General features: G+C 45.5%; 3 protein-coding genes across 6 annotated transcripts; 1 reads left to right on the forward strand and 2 right to left on the reverse strand.

Moving 5' to 3' along the window:
• Nucleotides 1-1,983: 1,983 nt before the first annotated feature.
• Nucleotides 1,984-9,222, reverse strand: shpk (sedoheptulokinase; the record flags this gene model as incomplete). Of its 2 annotated transcripts, XM_080013769.1 has the most annotated exons (8): nucleotides 1,984-2,772; nucleotides 3,717-3,796; nucleotides 3,881-4,081; nucleotides 4,507-4,682; nucleotides 4,912-5,064; nucleotides 5,167-5,341; nucleotides 8,871-9,012; nucleotides 9,085-9,222. In XM_080013769.1, 8 exons carry the CDS (start codon nucleotides 9,220-9,222, stop codon nucleotides 2,722-2,724), a joined length of 1,116 nt encoding a protein of 371 aa, XP_079869895.1. In that variant the 3' UTR covers nucleotides 1,984-2,721. The 2 variants fall into 2 exon arrangements, with proteins under 2 accessions (XP_079869895.1, XP_079869894.1); XM_080013768.1 differs by having other exon boundaries at nucleotides 1,984-3,796.
• Nucleotides 9,223-9,807: 585 nt separating this feature from the next.
• emc6 (ER membrane protein complex subunit 6) lies at nucleotides 9,808-13,003 on the forward strand. The gene is made up of 2 exons (XM_080013771.1): nucleotides 9,808-9,993; nucleotides 12,038-13,003. The coding sequence occupies exon 2, from the start codon at nucleotides 12,075-12,077 to the stop codon at nucleotides 12,405-12,407; it is 333 nt and encodes a 110-aa protein (XP_079869897.1). The 5' UTR covers nucleotides 9,808-9,993; nucleotides 12,038-12,074; the 3' UTR covers nucleotides 12,408-13,003.
• Nucleotides 13,004-13,065: 62 nt separating this feature from the next.
• Nucleotides 13,066-22,412, reverse strand: p2rx5 (purinergic receptor P2X, ligand-gated ion channel, 5). Of its 3 annotated transcripts, none has more exons than XM_080013765.1 (12): nucleotides 22,229-22,412; nucleotides 20,882-21,032; nucleotides 20,519-20,590; nucleotides 20,196-20,271; nucleotides 19,018-19,102; nucleotides 18,777-18,857; nucleotides 17,685-17,826; nucleotides 16,272-16,405; nucleotides 15,021-15,114; nucleotides 14,822-14,887; nucleotides 14,165-14,253; nucleotides 13,066-14,070 (listed from the first exon to the last, which is right to left on the reverse strand). In XM_080013765.1, exons 1-12 carry the CDS (start codon nucleotides 22,357-22,359, stop codon nucleotides 13,806-13,808), a joined length of 1,386 nt encoding a protein of 461 aa, XP_079869891.1. In that variant the 5' UTR covers nucleotides 22,360-22,412; the 3' UTR covers nucleotides 13,066-13,805. The 3 variants fall into 3 exon arrangements, with proteins under 3 accessions (XP_079869891.1, XP_079869893.1, XP_079869892.1); XM_080013767.1 differs by having other exon boundaries at nucleotides 22,307-22,379; XM_080013766.1 differs by having other exon boundaries at nucleotides 13,067-14,067; nucleotides 22,229-22,411.
• Between the last annotated feature and the right edge of the window lie 599 nt (nucleotides 22,413-23,011).

The following is a 23,011-nucleotide window of genomic DNA, read 5'->3' on the forward strand; positions in this document are numbered from 1 at the left end:
AAGGAGGCCCAATCAAAAAAGAGTTTGAGAACATTCGTTCCAGTCTTCCACTCCTATCATAGATTTCAGAGGAGATGATCTCAAATTGCACGGGATGTAGTGTTTTCTTCCTCCGTTTTTCCACAAAAGGAAAAAAAAAAAAAAAAAGGTTTCCTGCTCTTTAAGGGCATATGACGTGACACGTGACGGCCTCTCCGAGCGACTAACAAAGAAGTTTATTTAGAAGAAGTGGCGGCACCAAACATCACACTTTTTTGGTCATTTCTCCTTTACATACACAAAGGTTTCTCAGTGCGGCAGCGGAGAGTGCCCTACAAGTACAAATATTCCTGATTTCCCGCTCAGAGATGCGCTGATCCAATTTAAAAAATCGATAACATTGTCTTTGGAGACTGGAAAAGCCCGGGGGACACAGGAGGAGCACGGATGAACCCAGCTCTGGTTTCTGTTCCCACTTCTATTCCTGTCTGACAGAATGGGGAAGGGGGTGACCGCACAGCAGCGTGACTTTGGCGCCCAGGGTGCCACGTCGGGCAAAACGCCAGTTTCATTTCACCTATTGAAAAAGCCGACATCGACAGTATGGATGACATCCTGATGCATCATTTACAAAGTCTTGTTTCAACATCCAAGGATTCTCCCCCCGGACACGTTCCCCCAAGACATTGGCTCCGCGGACCTACCCCCCCGTACACGGGCGGGTTTGGGGATGACAGCGCAAGCAGCCAGACGGACAATGAAGGGGTCCTAAACCGCGAGGCCCCTGTGCATCTCGCTGACCATGTAGTGTCTCTGAAGCCCAAACCTGAAGACTCCAACCACGGCAGGCGCCGTCAGCGTTCCATCCACTGCACATCTTACATTAAAAAAACACACCTCGACATCGACTCCACCCGCAAAGACCTCTCGCACTCCTTTCCCCCCGCGGTCACAGGACACCGCCTTTGAGGCGCGTGTGTGACAGTGGCGTCAACAGTTTTGCATCATTTCAAAACAGCAATTTGTGTGAGGTATCACGCCCCAACCCCGCACGCCCCCGGGAACATATTTTTACTCACGAGTGGGAATTCCAACGGCAAAAGGGAAACGTCCGCACAGCGCCCAACAGAAAGGCCTGGAGTCTTCCCGGTTTCTTCTCTGCGTCGAAAATAAAAGAACGCTCTTCTCCGAGCCCCGAGTGTTGTGCAGGGTCGTGGAAGGAGGGGCGGTGGCCGTGGGTGGCTGCGTAACGCTTCCTCTTGTCGAATGGAGATCATATGATGGAGCGACCGAGGTAAAGGCAGATAATGTGTCCATCTGCAGAGAGCAGGAAGACGGAGCTAACAGGATGCACGACTAATGTTGTATTGACCACAACGCTCTCCACACAGCAGGGCTGAGTGGTTGTACAGCACTGTACCATGCGTGGAACATATTTGGTTAGATAATTAGAGCGTGCATCATAAGCAACCAAACATCTTTTATTGGTATAAATCAAGCCTCGCTGATGAGTTGTAGTTCAACACCAGGATCATTGAGCCTTGAGAACTTAAAATGGCATCAGAGATAAAAAGAAGAGAAAACTGTATTCAGGAAGAAAGGCTAATCTAGTCTTTAGGCAGCTTATGCTTCTGAATATTCATCTCGTGTCCCTGTCAGTTTTGTGCAGCTTCCTGTGAGGACGTGTTGGTGGCAGACTGAGCGTGCGGTGTAAAACCCCAAACTGACGCCGTTCAGCCGGTCGCTTGAATCTGTTTGACTCTCTTCCTTTCGTTATTCATCCAAACTGGGAGACACACATTTCTGTCGATGGGTTTGCCTGATCTCGTGATATTTCATTTCTTTTTTTATTCAACCAAGAAATCTCACTGAAATAAAGGGTGTGCCTTGCAACACGTGCCGACATTAACAGCTTTCTCACTCAGCTCGCAACAAAAGGGTTTAGGATAATACAGACAGAATACAGTCATCTAGGACCTAACAGTAGAAATACTAACGTCTTAAAATGCTCAGTTGCTCAGAAGAGGGACACGATTTAAAAACTTGCGCAACAAATGTTTTACCAGATAAAAGGCAAATGATTTTATTTTTTAAATAATGGAAAAAAAAACAAAATGACAATTTCACCAGCTGATTAATAACACTGAATTTCTTTCCTATTTGTCTATTCAGAAAAAACGGTGAATGAAGACAGATTCAATAATTATTCAAGAAATTAAATTCAAGTAAAACCGTTGGTATCGTATGATACTGGACAGCAGGTATGACACATGAGGTATGAACGGGGGCCGCGCTGGAGGGGCCGGCTCGGGGCTGGGGGGACGCAGATACTGTTGCTGTTGTTGATATTGACGCGCGCACTCAGCAATGTACGGAAGGTCGGCATGGCAACGCGGGCGAAGAACAGAGACGGCAATCTTGGAGCCGGGTGATTTTCTCGATCAATATCCTGCGTCTCAAAGCAAAACCTCAGGTCTGGCGGGGAGAAGCTGATTCCGGGGGTCTTCACCGGCGGAGAACCTTATTTACAGTATAATGCGGACGGGATGGGGTGCTTGGGGGCGGATCCGTTTGGGGTTTTTTTCCTTCCAAATGCACTTTTTCCGTTTCGTGTGATTATCGGTGTAGAAGCCCGTTCTCGTTTTGTCACTCGTGTGTTTTGCCACCCTCTACAGGCGTGGGGGGGAGGGGGTGGAGGTCCGGCCCAGAGAGGGCTCTTGCTGATTGGGAGGCTCACAGCTTTTAACGCCTGGTCTTAGTTGCTTGTTGCAATTCTGTTTGACTGCGTGCGTTCTACAAAGTATTAAAGATCCATTCGTTTTATTTTTGTAAACCTGGAATAAAGCCATTTCGGTTTCAACATTTTTTGGACATCCCTCATTTTTGCTGCTCAAAGCCAGGCAGTATCAATCCACAGAAGTACTACTCTCAAATCAGCCACCACGAGAAGGGACAAAAGGCCGCTCCGATCGGTATATTTGATTTTTGTCAGATAAGGGTTTCGACTAAAGGAATTAGGTTGTGTCAGAGTAGGGCAAGATTTACAGATTGAGGTTGTAGAGGGCAGCCACTGCCAGAAGCACACAGACATCCAGCTCCAACAGCACCCGCCCGCCCCCACCTACTGATAACAGCGACATGATCTGTGATGCACTTGGGGAGGTTTGTGATGTTGGCCATTATTTACATAAAAAAAAAACATTGCCACCCCTCTAATTGAGTGATATTTAATTTCTGCAACATTGTTGGAACAACGTTGCTAGGCAGAATGTAATGTTGTGCATATTATATACAGTATATGGATATATGACATGTACAGAGCGGACCATTTTGAGCCAGTGCAGTTTGTGGTGTTGGTCTACAGTCTCAATTATTCACATTAAAAATACAAGTAAAACCCTGTTGATTTGAATTCTTATTCAAAACCGATCACAGAAAAACAACGCCGCCCCGAGAGCGGCGTCCACGTCCCGTCCGAACTCCACCGGCTGCGGGAACGCCCTGCGTGCCTCCTGCCTCAGCACCTCGTTCCGTGCCAGGGCGCTCCCGCTCCCGACGATCCGCCTCACCCCCGCCTCCTGCAGGGCGGCGGCGGGCATCATGGAGGCGAGGTTCTCCAGGACGCCGCGGCACAGGGCCCTGGTCACGTGGCCCAGGGAGAGGTTGGAGGCGGAGATGTCGGTCACGCGGCCCAGGCCCAGAGGGGCGTGTCTCTCCCCCAGGACCGTGGGACTCACCTTCAAGTCACTGGTTTCCTGGTTCAGGGCGCAACCGATTAACTTCTCGTACAAGGTGGCGTCGCCGCCGATATCCACACCTGGATGAGATGGGAAATAATAATCGAATTTAATGTACATATAATCTGTGAAAATACATATAAAATCAAGGTGTAAATACATACCGAGCTCTTTCATCCACGCGCTAATTGTCCCCACGAAAGTGGCCAGCGCGTTTCCCCCGTTGAGTGACGCCGCCACCGCCAGGTAAGATCCGTCGAAGTAGGGGAAGTACGAGATGGGGGAGGAGGGCTGAGGAGCATCTGGAGGCTGGAAATCACCCGGCATGGCGTAGGTCAGCTGAGCCGAGGTGCTGATGTTGAGCACTAGATGACAGACAAATGCAAGGTTACCTCAATCTAAAAAAAAAAAAAAACACTGAGGCGGGGTTCCCGCTCTAAACGCAGGGAGAAATTCCAAAACATTTCCCCTGAGACCTGATGACCAAATTCCATAACCCACAAAATAAAAATAAATAAAATGAAATAAATAAAATAAAATAAATAAATAAAACGGCTTTTACATTGAGTGTAAAATACATAAATAACGCCAATTTCTCATTTGTAAGGACCCTTTCTGTGCCAAACTATGACACAATTTTGCAAAAAATTACATCCTGTGGCCAAGAAAGAAAGAAAACAACCTTTAAAAAATCCATTACTATCCTTGGTGGAGTTCTATTTTATTTTCCAGAAACTCCGTGACCCTTAGGAACCCTGAACAGAGCACCGTGCGCGTTGTTTTTTTTTACCTGCGTCCGTCCTGGCTGTCATGCAGGAATAGACGGAGCACTGGAAATCTCCCAGCGCGGCCCCCACCGGCGTGCGGGCGGGAACGCCGTGCCACTCAGACAGCGTGTGCCCGGCCAAGCTACCGGACGCCACGCACCGGGGGAGCAGGTGCAAAGGGAAGCCGGCGCCCTCTAGACTACAGCATGCACACACACACACACACACACACACACAAAACGTGTTAGCCCACACAAACTGAACGGTGAACAACACTGTAAGTATGTAAACCACACGACTTGCGAAGCGGTTGCAGTTAAACAAAAGCAAAACCTGCGCATTCCACCGCCGGTGTTCACGCCCCGGCTAATACCGGAGGGAATCCCGCCGCACACGCACACCTCAGAACTTTAAGGACAAACACATACATTTCGGCATTCCACCGGTTGGTGGCGGTGCTAAAGTAACCCCAGCTGGCTGCGTTCTGGTCGCTCATCACGCACTCCTCCAGACCGCACAGCATGGACACCACGTAGTCTTGTATGGTCCCCGCCACGGTGAAGTCGGTGAGGAACTTTGGTCTGCGATTTAAAACACTCAATCTTCACGTTGTACAGTGTGACTTAACACCAACTTGAATATGCCCCACCGTATACACGGTGGCCATAGGGGCGGAGGCTGACCTGTGTCTCGTGTACCAGAGGGCGGTGGCGCAGCCGAACCCCGTGGCCAAGCCCAGGTGGGACTCCGGCTCCGGGAGGGAGGACAGGAAGCCGCTGCCGCAGCGCCCGTCCTGCCACGTGACCAGCGGGCTGGCGTCCCTGGCCGTGAAGGAATGTCCTCCGGACCAATCACAGCCTGGTCCGGAGGCGGGAGTCAGGACGTACACGTTTCCGGACACATTCGTGTTTGCGGGATAACACAGCTCATTTGAACAGTTAAAGAGGGTCAGCCATTGACTCACTTGGAACTGTGACCTTGAACTGTTGTATGTCACCTTTAAGATGTCTTCAATGTCAATTCTACACATTGTGAGCATATACTGTGTGCACGTGTGTGAAAAGGTCTCCCTTGCAGAAGATCAGCCTGTTCCTGTATGAAAAAGGTTAATAATAATGTACCCGTCCTGACTGACAATCTACAATTATATATGATCCTCGTGTGCTTCGTCCACCGTGACGTCAATTTATTTCTTACTGAAAAGTCTTGGAATTTTCAGATGCAGATTCTCATGCTGGCAATTATATGCTGATAATGAACTTGATTAAATGCGTCCTTTATATTATATCTTGTTAACCACACATATTATACATATTTTATTACATATATGATTAGTGGCGACATTGATGTCACTTGTCAGGAACATACTACAGTACTCGGTACAGTTGGAGTTGTTACGATATCAATAGAAGGTTCCTGCAACAGAGGAGGCTGCAGTTTCTGGACTGCATTTCTAGGACGCTAGTTTTTCAGGACAGCGCCACCTAGTGAATTATAGTTTTAAAGGTTTATTCCATCCAAATACCACATTATGTACAAGTACTTTAAAAGGTTTATTCCACCAAATACCACATTATGTACAAGTACTTATAGTTTTAAAGGTTAATTCCACCCAAATACCACGTTATGTACAACAAGTTATGGTTTTATAGGTTTATTCCAACAAGTACTACTTTATTTACAAGTACTTATAGTTATAGAGGTTTATTCCAGACAAATACCAGGTTATGTACAAGTACTTACAGTTTTAAAGCAAATACTATATTACGTATATGTACTTAAGGTTTATTCCACCAAATACTACTTTATGTACAAGTACTTAATAGTATTACAGGTTTATTCCACCAAATACTACTTTATCTCCAAGTACTTGTAGTTTTAAAGGTTAAGTCCACCCAAATAATATGTTATGTACAAGTAGTTGTAGTTTTAAAGGTTTATTTAACCCAAATATTACTTTGTGTTTAACAAATTATAGTTTTAGGTAGAATGTTAGACGGTTAAGTTTAGGTGGAATGTTAGACGGTTAAGTTTAGGTATAATGTTAGACGGTTAAGTTAAAGTATAATGTTAGATGGTTAAGTTTAGGTATAATGTTAGACGGTTAAGTTAAGGTATAATGTTAGACGGTTAAGTTTAAGTATAATGTTAGACGGTTAAGTTTAGGTAGAATGTTAGACGGTAAGTTTAGGTAGAATGTTAGATGGTTAAGTTTAGGTATAATGTTAGATGGTTACGTTTAGGTATAATGTTAGATGGTTACGTTTAGGTATAATGTTAGACGGTTAAGTTAAGGTATAATGTTAGATGGTTAAGTTTAGGTATAATGTTAGATGGTTAAGTTTAGGTATAATGTTAGATGGTTACGTTTAGGTATAATGTTAGACGGTTAAGTTAAGGTATAATGTTAGATGGTTAAGTTTAGGTATAATGTTAAATGGTTAAGTTTAGGTATAATGTTAGATGGTTAAGTTTAGGTAAATGTTAGATGGTTAAGTTTAGGTATAATGTTAGATGGTTAAGTTTAGGTATAATGTTAGATGGTTAAGTTTAGGTATAATGTTAGATGGTTAAGTTTAGGTATAATGTTAAATGGTTAAGTTTAGGTATAATGTTAGATGGTTAAGTTTAGGTAAATGTTAGATGGTTAAGTTTAGGCATAATGTTAGATGGTTAAGTTTAGGTAAATGTTAGATGGTTACGTTTAGGTATAATGTTAGATGGTTAAGTTTAGGCATAATGTTAGATGGTTAAGTTTAGGTAAATGTTAGATGGTTAAGTTTAGTTATAATGTTAGATGGTTAAGTTTAGGTATAATGTTAGATGGTTAAGTTTAGGTATAATGTTAGATGGTTACGTTTAGGTATAATGTTAGATGGTTACGTTTAGGTATAATGTTAGATGGTTACATTTAGGTATAATGTTAGATGGTTACGTTTAGGTATAATGTTAGATGGTTACGTTTAGGTATAATGTTAGACGGTTAAGTTTAGGTATAATGTTAGATGGTTACGTTTAGGTATAATGTTAGATGGTTACGTTTAGGTATAATGTTAGATGGTTACATTTAGGTATAATGTTAGATGGTTACGTTTAGGTATAATGTTAGATGGTTACGTTTAGGTATAATGTTAGACGGTTAAGTTAAGGTATAATGTTAGACGGTTAAGTTTAGGTATAATGTTAGACGGTTAAGTTAAGGTATAATGTTAGATGGTTAAGTTTAGGTATAATGTTAGATGGTTAAGTTTAGGTATAATGTTAGATGGTTAAGTTTAGGTATAATGTTAGACGGTTAAGTTAAGGTATAATGTTAGATGGTTAAGTTTAGGTATAATGTTAGATGGTTAAGTTTAGGTAAATGTTAGATGGTTAAGTTTAGGAAAATGTTAGATGGTTAAGTTTAGGAAAATGTTAGATGGTTACGTTTAGGTATAATGTTAGATGGTTAAGTTTAGGTATAATGTTAGATGGTTAAGTTTAGGTATAATGTTAAATGGTTAAGTTTAGCTATAATGTTAGATGGTTAAGTTTAGGTAAATGTTAGATGGTTAAGTTTAGGCATAATGTTAGATGGTTAAGTTTAGGTAAATGTTAGATGGTTACGTTTAGGTATAATGTTAGATGGTTAAGTTTAGGTATAATGTTAGATGGTTAAGTTTAGGTATAATGTTAGATGGTTAAGTTTAGTTATAATGTTAGATGGTTAAGTTAAGGTATAATGTTAGATGGTTAAGTTTAGTTATAATGTTAGATGGTTAAGTTAAGGTATAATGTTAGATGGTTAAGTTTAGTTATAATGTTAGATGGTTAAGTTTAGGTATAATGTTAGATGGCTAAGTTAAGGTATAATGTTAGATGGTTAAGTTAAGGTATAATGTTAGATGGTTAAGTTAAGGTATAATGTTAGATGGTTACGTTTAGGTAAATGTTAGATGGTTAAGTTTAGGTAAATGTTAGATGGTTACGTTTAGGTATAATGTTAGATGGTTAAGTTTAGGTATAATGTTAGATGTTTAAGTTTAGGTATAATGTTAGATGGTTAAGTTTAGTTATAATGTTAGATGGTTAAGTTAAGGTATAATGTTAGATGGTTAAGTTTAGTTATAATGTTAGATGGTTAAGTTAAGGTATAATGTTAGATGGTTAAGTTTAGTTATAATGTTAGATGGTTAAGTTTAGGTATAATGTTAGATGGCTAAGTTAAGGTATAATGTTAGATGGTTAAGTTAAGGTATAATGTTAGATGGTTAAGTTAAGGTATAATGTTAGATGGTTACGTTTAAGTTTAAGGTTTTTGGGTGACTTCCACCTTGTCCATGGGACTTTGGTCTATTGCAGGAACGTGCTTCTCTATAAAAGTAAACTTCGCCGTGACCCTTCTTACCCGTCTTTGCTTTCCAAAACAGAACCCCGTGCATCTGCCCCGACACCCCGACTGTACCGACATTGCGGAGCTTTTCTCTGGGAAACCGGGCGACGCACCGGTTCAGAACCATTATTATCTCCCCGGGATCCTGCTCGTGCGCCTGCGTGGAAAACGTGTGTGAACGGTAACGTTTTAACGTTATAGATCGGTGTTGCCGTTCATCTCCGCTTACCTGGAACACATTACCACCGACGATATCTGAAGCAGTCGGCAAAGAGTGACTCGAGTCAATCTTTTTGGAAGAAACTTCTAATAACACCACTTTTATCGACGTGGTTCCAATGTCTATACCCAGTGTGTATTTAGCCATTGTAGATGCGCTCTGTTTTGGACCTCGGAGGACGCCGTAGGAAGACTTTTATTCACTGCGTCCGCGTTTTATCCTGTATAAAGTACGATGCTGCGTTCCAGCGCTCCTCGGAAATCTGTTATTTAGCGTCCGTAGGTCCCACCTCCGAGATAAATTTGTAAACGTGATTACTTGGCAGCCTCAGATTTCTACAACTTCGACACCTAGATTACGAAAACATATAGACCACAGAGAAGTTTAGAGAGCGGTGTGTGCCGCCAGGTCTGCTTCCTCGGACCCGCGGAAGCAGAAAACTCGGACCCGCGCGATCAGCGAAACCACCTTGCATATTTCCAAATTGACGTTTTCCGAGTTCAGGAGACAATGGAATGCAGCACACGACGTCTGACTCGATGACGTCACTGACCACACCATGGGTTGTAAATACTTCGTTGTTTTTTTTTACGTAAGAACCCGTATGAATAACTTCGTAAATCACACAAAAATAAACAAAAATGTACCATATAAACTTATAGTTTAGTTTTTTATTAGATTAATTACTGGTTCAATTGTAAACTTCCCACAATGCATTTCGAAGAAAAAACATGGCCGACGTCGGCTTGAGGATGTCGTCCATCTAGGCTGACCGTTTTGTTTTTATAACATATAAGAAGAATAATTATAATAATAATAATAATAATAACTTACATCCTCCAGCCCCCTCGAAGTGTGCTCCTGGGAACCGGTTTCCGAGAGTGAACGAGTCGCTGCGTGTTTCTATATCCCCTGCAGGTAAGAAGCTCTGAACGCCGTTAGCCCGTGAGCAGCGCGTCGCTAACGCCAGGTCCAGACCGACTCGGCTGCTGCTCGACGTGTTGCTGTGGAACCTCGATGCAAAAGCCGTTTCAGCATCTACTCACTTTTTAGCACTAGTTGCAATTCCGACTGAACTACTGGGAAATCTGCTCTTTGATTAAAAAAAAAAAAAAAAAAAAGCCCCCACCACATTGTTGATAGCACAAACAGATTTTCTCGGGGTCAAAAATGTACTTCTTGTTATCAACAGTTAAGTTGCATATTCTCATATCAAAACCGGAAACATATCAAAATGTGATATCAAGAATTAAAATTGTCGATCAGTGGTCGACTGATGTGACCGGTATAGTTTTTCAATGGCTGATGCCGATATTTACATGTCATGCCGATATCATGTATTTTATTGTTTTGTTTTTTTTTTGCATCTCGTAAAATACACCAATTTAATATTAACAAACGAGACGCAATTTCTGAACTTAAATGAAGATTGATTTAACGCCGGTGTTAGTGACAATGTCTGCATTGTTTCTGGGTTAGGTTTACGTTTTGCCTCAAATGTGAAATATTTCCAAACAGCACTCCTGACGTTTTCTTTCAAAAACCGGTTGCGGAGGCTCAGCACTTTTCCATCTTTAATCAGTGACATCATGACAAATGGATGAGAGGGTGAAGGCAGTGAGTGAGTGAGAGGAGGCGGGGCTGTGTGCTGAGGGGCTGTATCCATAGTGCCGAAAATGAGTAACGGTTTCAAATATTCAGAATCGATATGTGTAGAAAGATCTATATTTTTGACACCACCATTCTGCAGACATTTTATGTTTATCGGCCACATGAGCGCAGGCATTGGCCAATGGCGATTAGCTCAAAATACGCAAATATCGGCCCCTCGACCACTATTGTTGATATCAACAATACAAATTTTCTTTAACAACAATTCACATTCTTGATATCGCAATTGCAATTCTTCATTGAAAGCAATGGGAAGTGGTTTAAAATATTTCATTTCCAGAATTGGTTATTGTTGATATCAAGAATTGGTGATGTAAATATCAACAATGCGATTTCTTGACATTAAGAATTGAATTATTGATATGAAGAATGTCTGTTTTTGATATCAAAGAGTAGATTTACAACTTGTTCAGTCAGAATTGCAACTACTTCTAAAAAGGGAATCAGTGCTCAAACGGCTTGCCGTAAACCTCCGTCCCCCAAACTTGTCATTTAGAGTTATACAGCACGAGACATTCAAAGACGTCCAGTGTTGCAGATAGATTTAATTTCATTTTATTTTATAACTGTCCGTCCGGACTGTGCATTGACTATGAATAAAGATTGATCACATTTACCTTTTTGCTTAAGTAAAAGTATAACTACTTGCTATGGAATGTACTTAAAGTATTAAAAGTAAGGGCTGTATGTCCAGTGCCCGGATATGATGGAACCTTCAGCATTAAGTGCTCTGAACTATTTTTCACAGATCCTGATTACAAATTACAAAAAATTAAACAATGAACAAATAGTTTGTGTGGTTTCATAGTATAAAGTGGGAGGGACCACTCGATCTGATTGGTTCAGTGGATTTGGGTCATGGTGATAAAGTCCTGATTTAACAAAATAAAGTTATTTGACTGTTAGAAACAGGGTAAAAAGTAAAGATATTTTCTTTCAAATGTAGTGGAGGAAAAATCTCTGTTACTGAATATACTTACTGTTTGTACTGGGAAAAATGTACTTCTGTTCAGTAATACTTGCTACTCTTCTTACTTGTTACCACCACCGCTCTATGGTTCACTTTCTCTTCATATTGATGTTATCTCGTTTATTTACTTTGACCTTCTTTATCCATAAACAGAACCCTGTCTGGCTGCATAGTACATCTGTGGCAGTGGTTTTCAACTGGTCTATTCTTAGAGTCCTCACCACCACCACTTTCATCGCAGCTAGACACGGCTGCGGTGATGTCGCTCCCAGCCCCACGCCGTCACATCGTCCGATTATATTTTGTCTGTTAACTTCACAGCGCCACTTGTTTTTTGTGAGTGGAGACCGGAGCTGCGATGGCGTCCGTCGTGGCGAAGCGCGAGGGGCCACAATTCATCAGTGAAATCGCTGTGAGGGGCAACGCCGCCGTGCTGGACTACTGCCGCACCTCCGTGTCGGCTCTTTCCGGGGCCACGGCTGGCATCCTGGGCCTGACGGGACTGTACGGCTTCGTCTTTTATTTCCTCGCCTCCTTCCTACTCTCTCTGCTGCTCATCCTGAAGGCTGGACGTCGGTGGAACAAGTGCTTCAAATCTCGACGTTTGCTTTTCACCGGGGGCCTGGTGGGGGGTCTTTTCACTTACGTCCTGTTTTGGACCTTCCTCTACGGAATGGTGCATGTGTACTGAAACGGTTTGCCCATAAGTATCCCAATTAGTCCCTAACTGTCACTTAGTGAACCGGTGGCGTTGTCTGTCTTGTTTGTAAATGGGCCAATGATGACTTTTATTTTTCCCCTAGGACCTCCGTTCAATGGGCAATGTGTCGGTACTTACTGTACACAGAAAATAACTGTCTGATCTTCCTCCTGCGCAGACTTAAGCAATGAGAATGAAGCAACCTTATTTAACCTCTAACTCTTGGGTTTTGTCCAATACGAAAGGATACAGGCTGCGGCTGTTGTTCTAGAGGTACAGTTTAACCAAGATTGAAACCATTCGGATTTCGCTAGTGTGTGTGTGTGTGTGTGTGTGTGTGTGTGTGTGTGTGTGTGTGTGTGTGTGTGTGTGTGTGTGTGTGTGTGTGTGTGTGTGTGTGTGTGTGTGTGTGTGTGTGTGTGTGTGTCCGTGAAACGGTGTGTAGCAGATCTTTTGTTTTTGTGTACTGGCTAGAATGTTATTGGATTGTTAAAAATAAATTCCCCCATACAACCCAATTCCATACTTTATCAATTGCTCTGTGCCAGTCATGACACCACCTATCAGCGTGGAAACGCAGGATTACTTTTATATACTTTCAAACAATAAACTGTAAATTATGAACAGGAGAAAGGTTTATTACGTTGTTATACTGTGTCAATGTCTTTTAATATTTCTTCAATTAGAACACCAAGCACTCAGATAATACATGTACATTTGACACAGATACATGCATTCTTTTGTGGCATGAATAGAGCATGTTAGGAATACAATTCAGCTTTGGCTTCAGCAAGGTCATTCACAATCACCCCAGCTAGAAAAACAATGGCTGTCATAACGAACATAGTTTTCACAGTCGAAAAATGCCGTCGACTAGAAAAAAACAACGACAATAAGACCTTTCACATTGTTCATTTTTCTGTCCTCTCACAGTGGATTTTATTTCTGTGCTTTGGGACCGCAAAATGAAAATAATACCTCACCTACCAAGGGGAGCTAACGTCTAAGACAATTATGCAGACAATTGTCCACTATATCTATTCCGCTGTATTTTTATTTTTTTTTGCCTAACATAGGCCTACAATTGAGGTATGTAGGGATACTATATCAGTATAATATCATAGTAGCTTTTGTGATTGAATAAAAACATTCAGGCCCGTTTCAACCCTCCAAAGTCCACCGTTCTAGTCACACCTACTTTGTTGGACTCATCTTGGTTCCGGTCTTTGAACACGCCGCAGGACTCTGGCAATTTTTTTTCCCACCGTGTTTTATGGGATCTCATACATGCGTTCGCGACCGAACGCAGCGGGGCGTCAGCGGATCTGCTAAAGGGAAAGGGGGCGGAGATCGGAGAAGGCGCCGCGGTTCGTTTCCCTTCCGTTCCGTCTACGAGCTATGCGGCGAGAAAGTGATGTGGTTCCTGGGCTCGCCGGTCTGGGGGGAGAGGATGGCGGAGTACCGCTGTCCCGTGTTGCGTGGAATGGTCGGCCCTCGCTTTTCCGCGGCGGGCTGAGTCTCCGCGGTGTGAGGGGGAGGCTCCGTCTCCGCTTTTTGCCGGGAGTTGGGTTCCCCTTGCTCCGCAGCGTGTCTCCTCTGTCTTCTGTCTCGCGGCTCCGCTCTGGCGTCCTTGTGTTTGGCCCTTTCTTTCCTGCTGAGGCGAGACGTGAACGATTTACCCCAGAGACTTTGACCCCCGCTTTTAAAACGGTGCGACATAAATGAGAAAAACAAAAAAAACAACTTACTTGAAGTTGATAATTTCAAATTTCCGCTCTCGGTAGAAGGAGCTTGTGTTCATCATGTAGAGTAGGATCATGTCACATGCAAAGGCTCCCTGGAAGCAGTGGCATGACATCCCAGGAGTCGTTTCCTCACGACTTTTTTTTGAAAACACACACTCAACCTCGGCGTTGCGACCCCGTGAGGGGTCTCCACGCACGCACAAGGAGTCACGGGAAATTTCTCAGACGATAAACTGAACTTTGATTAATATATATTTTAATAAAAATGGCGTTGAAAAGGTTTGAAATACTGTGAATCATAATTCCTACATAATCGATTTGGAGCCGCTGTGATACTCAAATTTACATTAAACACTTCCCTAATATGCAATTTCTTTGACCGGTAAGAGTAAAAGAACAGTAACAAAGATTGTTATTTAGACTCCTGTTGTTTTCAAGCCTAAACTGGAATTGTAACACATACAATTAGTAGAGATGGCTGCAAAGCAATGATAAAAGACAAAAAAAAAGTTCCATCCTCCACTTTTAAAAACGTCAGTCTTCCAAACATATGATCCAACACTGCCATCATGTGGCTATATAGTGAACAGCATTTCTTCACTTTCAAATATATTTATAATCATGCCAACGCAGATAATGGAGTTTTAACAAAATACTCACCGCACCCAGTAAGGCAAGACCAGATCCAATGGCAATAATTGTTGGAACAATATTAAATTTCCCAGCCTGGAATGAAAGCAAACCGCAAATTCACATTCTCTGTAATGTTTCCCAATTAATGTCTTCACTAATACTGTGAGAAAAAAAAAAAAATATATATATATATATATATATAGAAACATATAAATAACTGTCATACCTGTCCATTGACCATAATATCAAAGCGAATGCCGTACACCTTATACAAAGTCCGATAATCTTCTCCAGTTTGGTCTTTATAATATCTGGCGTATCTGGAGAACAAATGTAATCAGCAAATATTGTTTTTTTATGAAACTAAAAAAGGAAACCGGTCATCATAGAACTTTCAAGAGCAGGTGAACCGAGATCAAATATATTTTTTATCATTCATGGGCTGGGCACATCAGCTGACGACCCATTATGAAGGTTTTCTCGAAGTGGCTCCGTTGACACCCGTGACGCCCGCCGCCAGAGGATTTCACCGAGGTGACCCGGCGGGCTCCCTCGTTCACCGGTGTGTCATTGAATCGGGGCGACCCCACCTCTAGAGGGATCCACAGGGAAGCTCCTCGCCCCCCGGACCCACGTCCAGCACCCTCCGCCTCCGCCTCCCCCCCTGGTTCCACAGTGAGGACCCTCACCCAGCGCCGCTGGCACCAGGCGGACGGGCCCGGCGGCGACACTCGATTCCCTGTGACTAATTCCGCTGCCGCTGTTAATGTGTACCCATTTTAGATTGTCACCCAACTCAGCTGATGGCACAGGCGTATGTGTGAATGGTGCTGTAGTCATGGTTGTAGTCATATCTATCTATATCTGCTCTAATGGGAGGGGAGACGCCGACCCCTCTCCAACCTCTCTCCACCGCCGGCCCATTTAGATGCCCCAATTAACATTTCCATAGTAAAACATAAGGGTGCACTCCGCCATTATCCTTATCTCCAAATGCTCAGCTGTAGTCAAACAAAACATCACGTCCTCCCACATAAACTCCCCTCGTAATACTATCGGGGACTTGGAAACCGAATCCACACACGGTTATGTGGCACAGAGCCAAAGGCGTCCGCGAGGTCCAGAAATACGCGGCGGAGCTCTCGCCCTCCCCCTCGAACCCGGTGCTCGGACGCGCCTGTGCGCCCCAAGCCCGCGGGAAAACCCGGGGAACCCTCGCTTCCTGCGCCCGAGCTCCGAACGAAACCCGCGCAGCACCGCTACTTCCGTTGAGTGGAGAGGGCTCGTTTCCATATTACCGCCATCCACGTCCATAAATCCTTGGACGCGTCGGGTGCGCGCTCATTAAGCCGGCGAGGTCCCTGCGAGCCCCCGGGCACAGGAAGCCTCCCGAATGTCTGACGACGTCTCGGAAACGCAGTCAGCGACCGGTCGACCGGAGTTTTACCTCCGGAAAGGGGGGAAAATCCAAACCCACCTGAAGTTGTATCCCGAGGTGACGGAGTTGTTGATGTTCATGTCCAGGCGCGTGAAGCTGTACTCCGGGCTGCACCGGGCGGAGTCCTTGTCTAAATCGCAGTTCCATTCGATGAGGATTCCGACCGAGCCGCCCTGAGACAGAAACGGAAACGGCACGACAGCCTTTACACAGGAGGAATCCATCCCAGTATCTGTTTGGACACGCTTCAGCGCTTCTCCACATTTTCAACTCACGCGGCGTACACGCTACAAGATAATATCGCAGATTTTGGGCCCGATCCCCCACCCTTCTGTTTTACTTCGATCTGCCACCGAAGCGCAAGTGTTCAACGCGTCGGATATTTAGGACGGTCCGTACGGTCTGAGAGCCAATTGGGAGCCGAGCTGGTGAAGGCTGCCAAGTATAAAGCTCGCGGTGCAACACGTACAGTCCATGTCATCCACTGGTTTCTCCTTTTGGATTTTCTGTTCAATATTAGCGCATAAAATACCATCGCTATAGCCCGTCCTGCGCCGTGTTTCTTTGCTCTGAAGTCACATTTGATCGCGTGACTTTGAGAGTCGGGATATGATCTGATACTTTGTGGTGTGTGTGTGGTGGGGGGGTGGTGTGGTTTAAGCAGCCACACCTGTCTTGGCTCTGGGTAATTGCGCCCGGGACCAGGGTGGCTGTACGCCTGTTGCTCATCAGAGCAATCAACGAGCAACAGGTAAAACACACACACACACACACACACACACACACACACACACACACACACACACACGACGTGTGTCCATCTGCTCCGGGCTTGCTCCATTTGTTTTAATGCTATTGTCGGTGTCAGAGGGTCCCGAAAAGGCCAACTCGGGTAGATGCGGCGGGTGAAAGTGCCACGACGGGGTCTCCCACGCTTTCAATGTCTCTTAAGTTTTGAAAAACATTTTAGCGTGGGCCTGGCTGAACAGTGGCGTCCGGAGCAAGCTGTTTCCTTTGAACCGCGGATAAACTATCCGGCTTTCAGCCTTAACGTAACAGATGGTCCCAGATCAGCAGCTGCTATGGAGAATGGAAGCGACATGGAGCGGGTCTTTTGGAACGTTCATCTGGTCAACGGTAGATTCCAGTCGTGCGATCACCGAACGAGCCTGTCTCCGCACATTGGCTTCCCGACAGCCACCGCGACACAGGAAACCTTGAGGCCGCCGCGTCCCCGTGCACGGCACGTTCAAGATTCAAGTTCAACATTCACATTCACCGAGCTGATGCGCGAGTCAGAAAACGTCCGGTCCTTTCCGTTCTGCGTCGTTCAGCATCTATTCAATGTGCTTTTATACACGCGGCCAAGGCGAGACGCGGATGTTCTCTATAGTACCGTCGCACCTTATCACCGGGGCGTCCAGGTGGACCACGGTGACGTGGGTATCGTACCTTGACGGCCATGTCTCGGAAGTTGTTGCCGGTGCGTCCGACCAGGTCCCCCAGCTGGAAGATGGGGCAGTACGGGTCGCTGTCCTTGTCAAAGGAGCATCTCTTCAGGTAGCTGCTGTTGCTCGTGTCCAGGACATTGGACCTAGAAAGGAAAGCCGGCAGCAGATACAAAACTGGCGAAGTAAAAGGAGGGCAGAAAATACGGAAAACACGACGACTCGAATAAGACGGTACAGCTGCGTGCGCTGCATTCCAAGTAGGAGTAACAGACCAACGTTAAGGGGCCAGTTTGAGTTTTGGCCATTTCCCAGTCAACGCACACATCTTACAATGAACGACCATTTTCCTGATCATCTCTCACGTGGACTTAATTTGGCCATATTTTTTTATTTTTTAATTCCATTACAATGGACGCGGCAGAAGTGCCATTGCTTTAACATACAAAATACTGCAAATTTAGAAACTTTGACAAAAAAAAAAAAAAAAAAGCCAATAGAAGCCACAAAAAAAGTAAAAACATATTAGCGTCGTCAGTGGGAGCAGGATATCATTCAAAAGAAGGTTTCCGACCATGCCGTTTGAGTTGTCCAAACCCCGAAATTCAGGACGATATTAAAAAATATCCGAACTGTGAGCCAGCACTTTGACACCAGCCCGGCCCTTTAACCTCAAACTGATACGCAGACGTCCCGAATCCCCGCAGAAACAGAAACAACCGGACGAATGATTGTGGCTGCTCACGGCGCAGCGGAGGCCGCTCCGCGATGACACCGAGGTTTGCGACGGTTTACGGAGCGCTATCCGTGGAGCGGGGCGTCCCTCCGCCCGTCCCATCTGACACCTGTCCGGGGGCCGGGGGCCGCTGTCAAGGACGTCTCGGGTGACCGTGCCGCCGTCTCGCTGAGTGTACACGCAGGCCCCTATAAATAGACGACCCCCTCCCCCGCCCCCCCGCACCCCCAAAACTATTCAAAGCAGCCGCTGGGACATGGCAGCTCACTCAGCGATCCGCGGCACCGTTTCCCAGAGACCCCGGGCCCTACTGTGAAGCGACGGCGTGGCGGAACTCTGCACCACTTAGGAGCCACTTACTTGGAGAATTCAAATTTCGGAAACCTGATGAAGTTCTTAATGTAGATGGTGAAGTTCTCCGCCTGGCTCAGCATGGCCTCCCTGCGAGGGGGAGACGGGGACTGCGTTAACGCACAACAGGCAATAAATAGAACTTGTGAAATTTCTGTGCCCGCGTGAGGGATTCACTCGCACAAAATGACGGTTTTGGGGGAAATCGTGCGAGTCGGGGGGGAGGGGAGGGTGGGGAGGGGGTCCTCACGGGGGTCTGGGGCTGGATTCCACGGGGCACCAGGCGTGGATCTCGCAGGTCCCCGTGCTGTTGACACACACGCCAGTTTTGATCCCTGCGGGAGGGAGCGAAGACTGGATGTGAACCAGGTTACAGACAGGGTTTACCAGGAGTTCTCGACCGTTTTAGGCCAATGAACCCGTTTATAGGTCCCAAAACAGAAATTAGAGTGCCACAAATGTTATTATTTTGTTATTATTAAAAAAAATATCCTTATTATCGTCATTATTATTGTTATCATCATCATTATTGTTATTATCATCATTATTATTATTTCAGAGCCAGCACCACTGATTTTCTGCGCCACAATTCACACTCAGTCCTAAATAAGAATCTTTCTTTCTGTACTTTAAGCTGACATTACTGATCAAACGGCAGATATTCCACATTTCATATTAGGAAACAGTTTCATGTGAATGTGTGTGTCGCAAAGGCAAATTTATACGCAGCATCATAGACCACAGACGAGCCGCCAAATGGATTGAATGGAAATATATAATATTTTTCAAACCTGTTTGAAAGGTGCAGCGTGTAGAATATAAGGGATGGATGTGGCAGAAATGGAATAGAATATTCATAACTATGTATTAATTAGTGTCTAATCCCATGATAATAATAAGTTGTTATGTTGGTGTTACCTTTGAATGAGATGTTTGAATCTACATGGGGAGCGGGTACGCTTCACGGAGGCTGCCATGTTGCGCCGCCATGTTTCTACAGTAGCCCGGAAGGGACAAAGCAAACACTGGCTCTAGAGAAGGCCTTTGGCGTTTTCCGTGAGTTTCGCGGCCCCCGTCTCTTCCCCGGAGGCCGCCATGTTGCACCGCCATGGGGAGGGGTCTGCAACTTCACCTCTAGATGCCACTCAATTCTACACACTGCACCTTTAACTATTGAAAATAAATAATCAAAACATCAGTAAAACATCAATAATATCAGTCAGAGACCCACGACCCCGTAAGCACATCATCCGACCCCCACGTAGGTTCGCACCCCCAAGGTTGAGAATCCCTGGGTTATCCGGAAACGAGACGTGCACCCCGGGTACAGAACCTCCTCGATGCTGGACACGGAGTGTGAACGCGACGAGTGTTTGGCGAGATGTGAACTGTGTCACGCCGGGGGGGTGACGGCCGACAAGTCCTCACCGTTTCCTGCGATCACCGCCTCGCCCGCTTCACAGTCGCCGTCGCTCAAACACCGCCCGTCCGGCACCTTGGGACTCTGGTGGTGAAAGTTAATGAATGTTTTATCGGAAGGGCTCCGTTTATGACCCGGCGGGAAAGTGTCACCGGACTCCGGGCACACTTTAACTTGGCATCATAAACACAACGTGAGCGTCACGCCGACAACGTGACAAAAGGGTCCAAAGGGGCGATCGGCCGTGGACGGTTTAATTCCAAAAGGTAAATATTTGTTATTTGACGTGGTGACGTGCAGGTATTTCTACTTCCCACCCGGCGCCCCTCACCTCGGCGCAGTATCCCAGCCTCTGGTTCGGGGTCTCCACGTAATTCGTGACGACGAAGAACACTTGTTCGCCCTGCGGAACGAGATGGAACGACACACATAAAAAAAAACAAAAAAACACAACAACAAACCCCGCCGGGACGGGAGGGTCACGAGGAGGCGCACGTTCACCAGGTTACACGCACGGCACACTTGGGAGACTCTTTATTTTACGTGCCGGGGCTCCAAGGTTATTTCCCCCAAAGCCCGTCAAAAACGGCATTAAAGGTTTTCACGGATCCCCCCCGTGCGAGGAGATTGGCCGATCAAGAGTTTTTCGTTTTTTGCACGTCAAGTCGGTAGCGCGTCCGGGGGGGGGCCTCACGTTGGGGGGCACGACGTAGTCCTCCGCACCCCAGAGCTGGAGCCCGGTCTCGGAGCTGTTGGTGAGCGTGACCCCTTTGAGCTTGGTGATGACGGAGCTCTGGACGGCCTCCTCTTTCTCCTGGTAGCCCTTCTTCACCACGAACACCCACCTGGGGAAGGGGGCGTGAAAGACTTGAGAGGTGGACTCCATCGCATGTGGGGGGGGGGGAAATAAACCCAACAAACTAAACTCGTGTTTTGACACAAAAACAACTCGTTTCACACGCCGCTCTAAAAGCGAATCCTATTTAGACATAGGACCCAGACAAACCTACAGGTCGGAGGTGATTATTGCTTTGTGTGTGTACTATGTCGAAACTTTTGCTTTCGCCCTCACACACAAACACACAGACACACGCACTTTAATATCCTACATATTGATCTGACTCGCACATATGAACAACACCAGTTCACTGATTCATTTCTGTTCCCTGGCGTTAGGCTTCAACGTGCTTTACTCATCCAGTCCCGCTGTGTCCCGCCCGATCCGATCCGTGTTTTGCACGGCCGGGGTGTTGGGCACTTTGGGGCCTCGAAAGTCGCTTCAGCTTTTAAAGATATCGGCACAAAACCGGTGGGCAAAGGCCGAGCCAACTCAACTGGCATTTCTATGTCAGAGCCAGTTACGGAGTGAGTGAGGTAGTCTGTTTGTTTTACTGTTGGCCTCAGCAGACACAGCTTTCTCTTTTTTTAATGGCTTACTAAAGACTTAGATGGTACTGTGTGGTAATCCCATATATTCCCAAGTACCTAGTATTCCCAATACCCATGTATATAATAGATATAACACTGTATATAATTCCCATGTATCCCCAAGTATACCCATGTATATAATATATAACACTGTATATAATACCCATGTATCTCCAAGTATACAATATATAACACTGTATATACAGTAATACCCATGTAGCCCACAAAGTCTTTATGTCGGTGCATCTGTATCAGTCTTTCTTTAAAACTTGCTGTATTGTTTTGTTTGTCCTTTTCTCACATGCGTCCGTCACTTTTTTTTTTCTATATGAATCCTTCAAGTCAACTACTAAAACTTCGCACGAGGTTCGATTCCCCCCTGCACCGGTCGCATCTCTGCCCGTGCGTGAGCCCGCACATTCGGATGGAACTTAACACACAGCTGGAGGTTACCACGGATAAAATGTTAAGTCTGACATCTATTCGTGAGTGAACCCTTTCCCAGTTAAAAACACGCGGAGTACCACTTCCGATGCCCGTGCAAAGCGCGCTCCGTGCCGGTCCGGGACCGGGTAGGTCATGCGCACGGTGCGCGGTGCTCCCCGCAGCTCACCCGATCAGGTACCCCAGCACGGCCAGCTGGTAGAGCCGGAACAGGACCCCGATCCGCTTGTTCTCGGCGATCACGTACTTCTCCGTCTTGTAGTTCAAGAGGGAGAAGAGGAACCCGCCGCAGGCCGCCATGCCGCCTCCTGCAGCTCGGACAGCCGGAGCGCACAGCGGGGCGCTGCTCCGCGGCCGCAGCGTCTATATGCGGAGCGTCACCACGCAGCTCGGTACATGACACCACCAACCACATGATGGGAATATAGGGATGGAAAAGGAGGCTTTTATGCTTTGCTTTTGTTGATCCGAAAGAAAAGTGAATGAATAAGCCAATAAACGAACAAAATATATATATATACACACACACTTTTATTTTTATTTATTTATATATATATATATGTGTGTGTGTGTGTGTGTGTGTGCGTGTGCGTGCGTGTGTACGCACGCACAGACCAGCCACAACATTAAACCAGTGACAGGTGAAGTGAATAACATTGATCATCTGGTTCCAATGGCACCTGTCAGGGGGTGGGATGTATCAGGCAGCAAGTGAACAGTCAGTTCTTGAAATTGATGTGTTGGAAGCAGGAAAAATGGGAATATACACACACACACACACACACACACACACACACACACACACACACACACACAAGAGTCACAAGTCATTGTAAAACTTTGTGGTCCGATCTGGCTTTGGTACCATGGCGATGGGGCTCAACCAGGCTGTGGGACTCCTCAATCACTCCCACTTCCAGCATTTTCTTCAGCCCCTTCCTTTACCGCGGCT

Source organism: Zeus faber, assembly GCF_960531495.2.
Source record: "Zeus faber genome assembly, chromosome: 14".
Taxonomy (NCBI): Eukaryota; Metazoa; Chordata; class Actinopteri; order Zeiformes; family Zeidae; genus Zeus; species Zeus faber.

Coding starts and splice junctions, on each gene's coding strand:
- emc6 (XM_080013771.1), top strand. CDS start 12,075: ATGGCGTCCGTCGTGGCGAAGCGCGAGGGGCCACAATTCATCAGTGAA.
- p2rx5 (XM_080013765.1), bottom strand. CDS start 22,359: ATGGCGGCCTGCGGCGGGTTCCTCTTCTCCCTCTTGAACTACAAGACG. Junction 18,858..19,017: donor GAATCCAGCCCCAGACCCCC/GTGAGGACCCCC, acceptor TCCCCCTCGCAG/GGAGGCCATGCTGAGCCAGG. Junction 14,071..14,164: donor TTTGAAATTATCAACTTCAA/GTAAGTTGTTTT, acceptor GTCTCGCCTCAG/CAGGAAAGAAAGGGCCAAAC.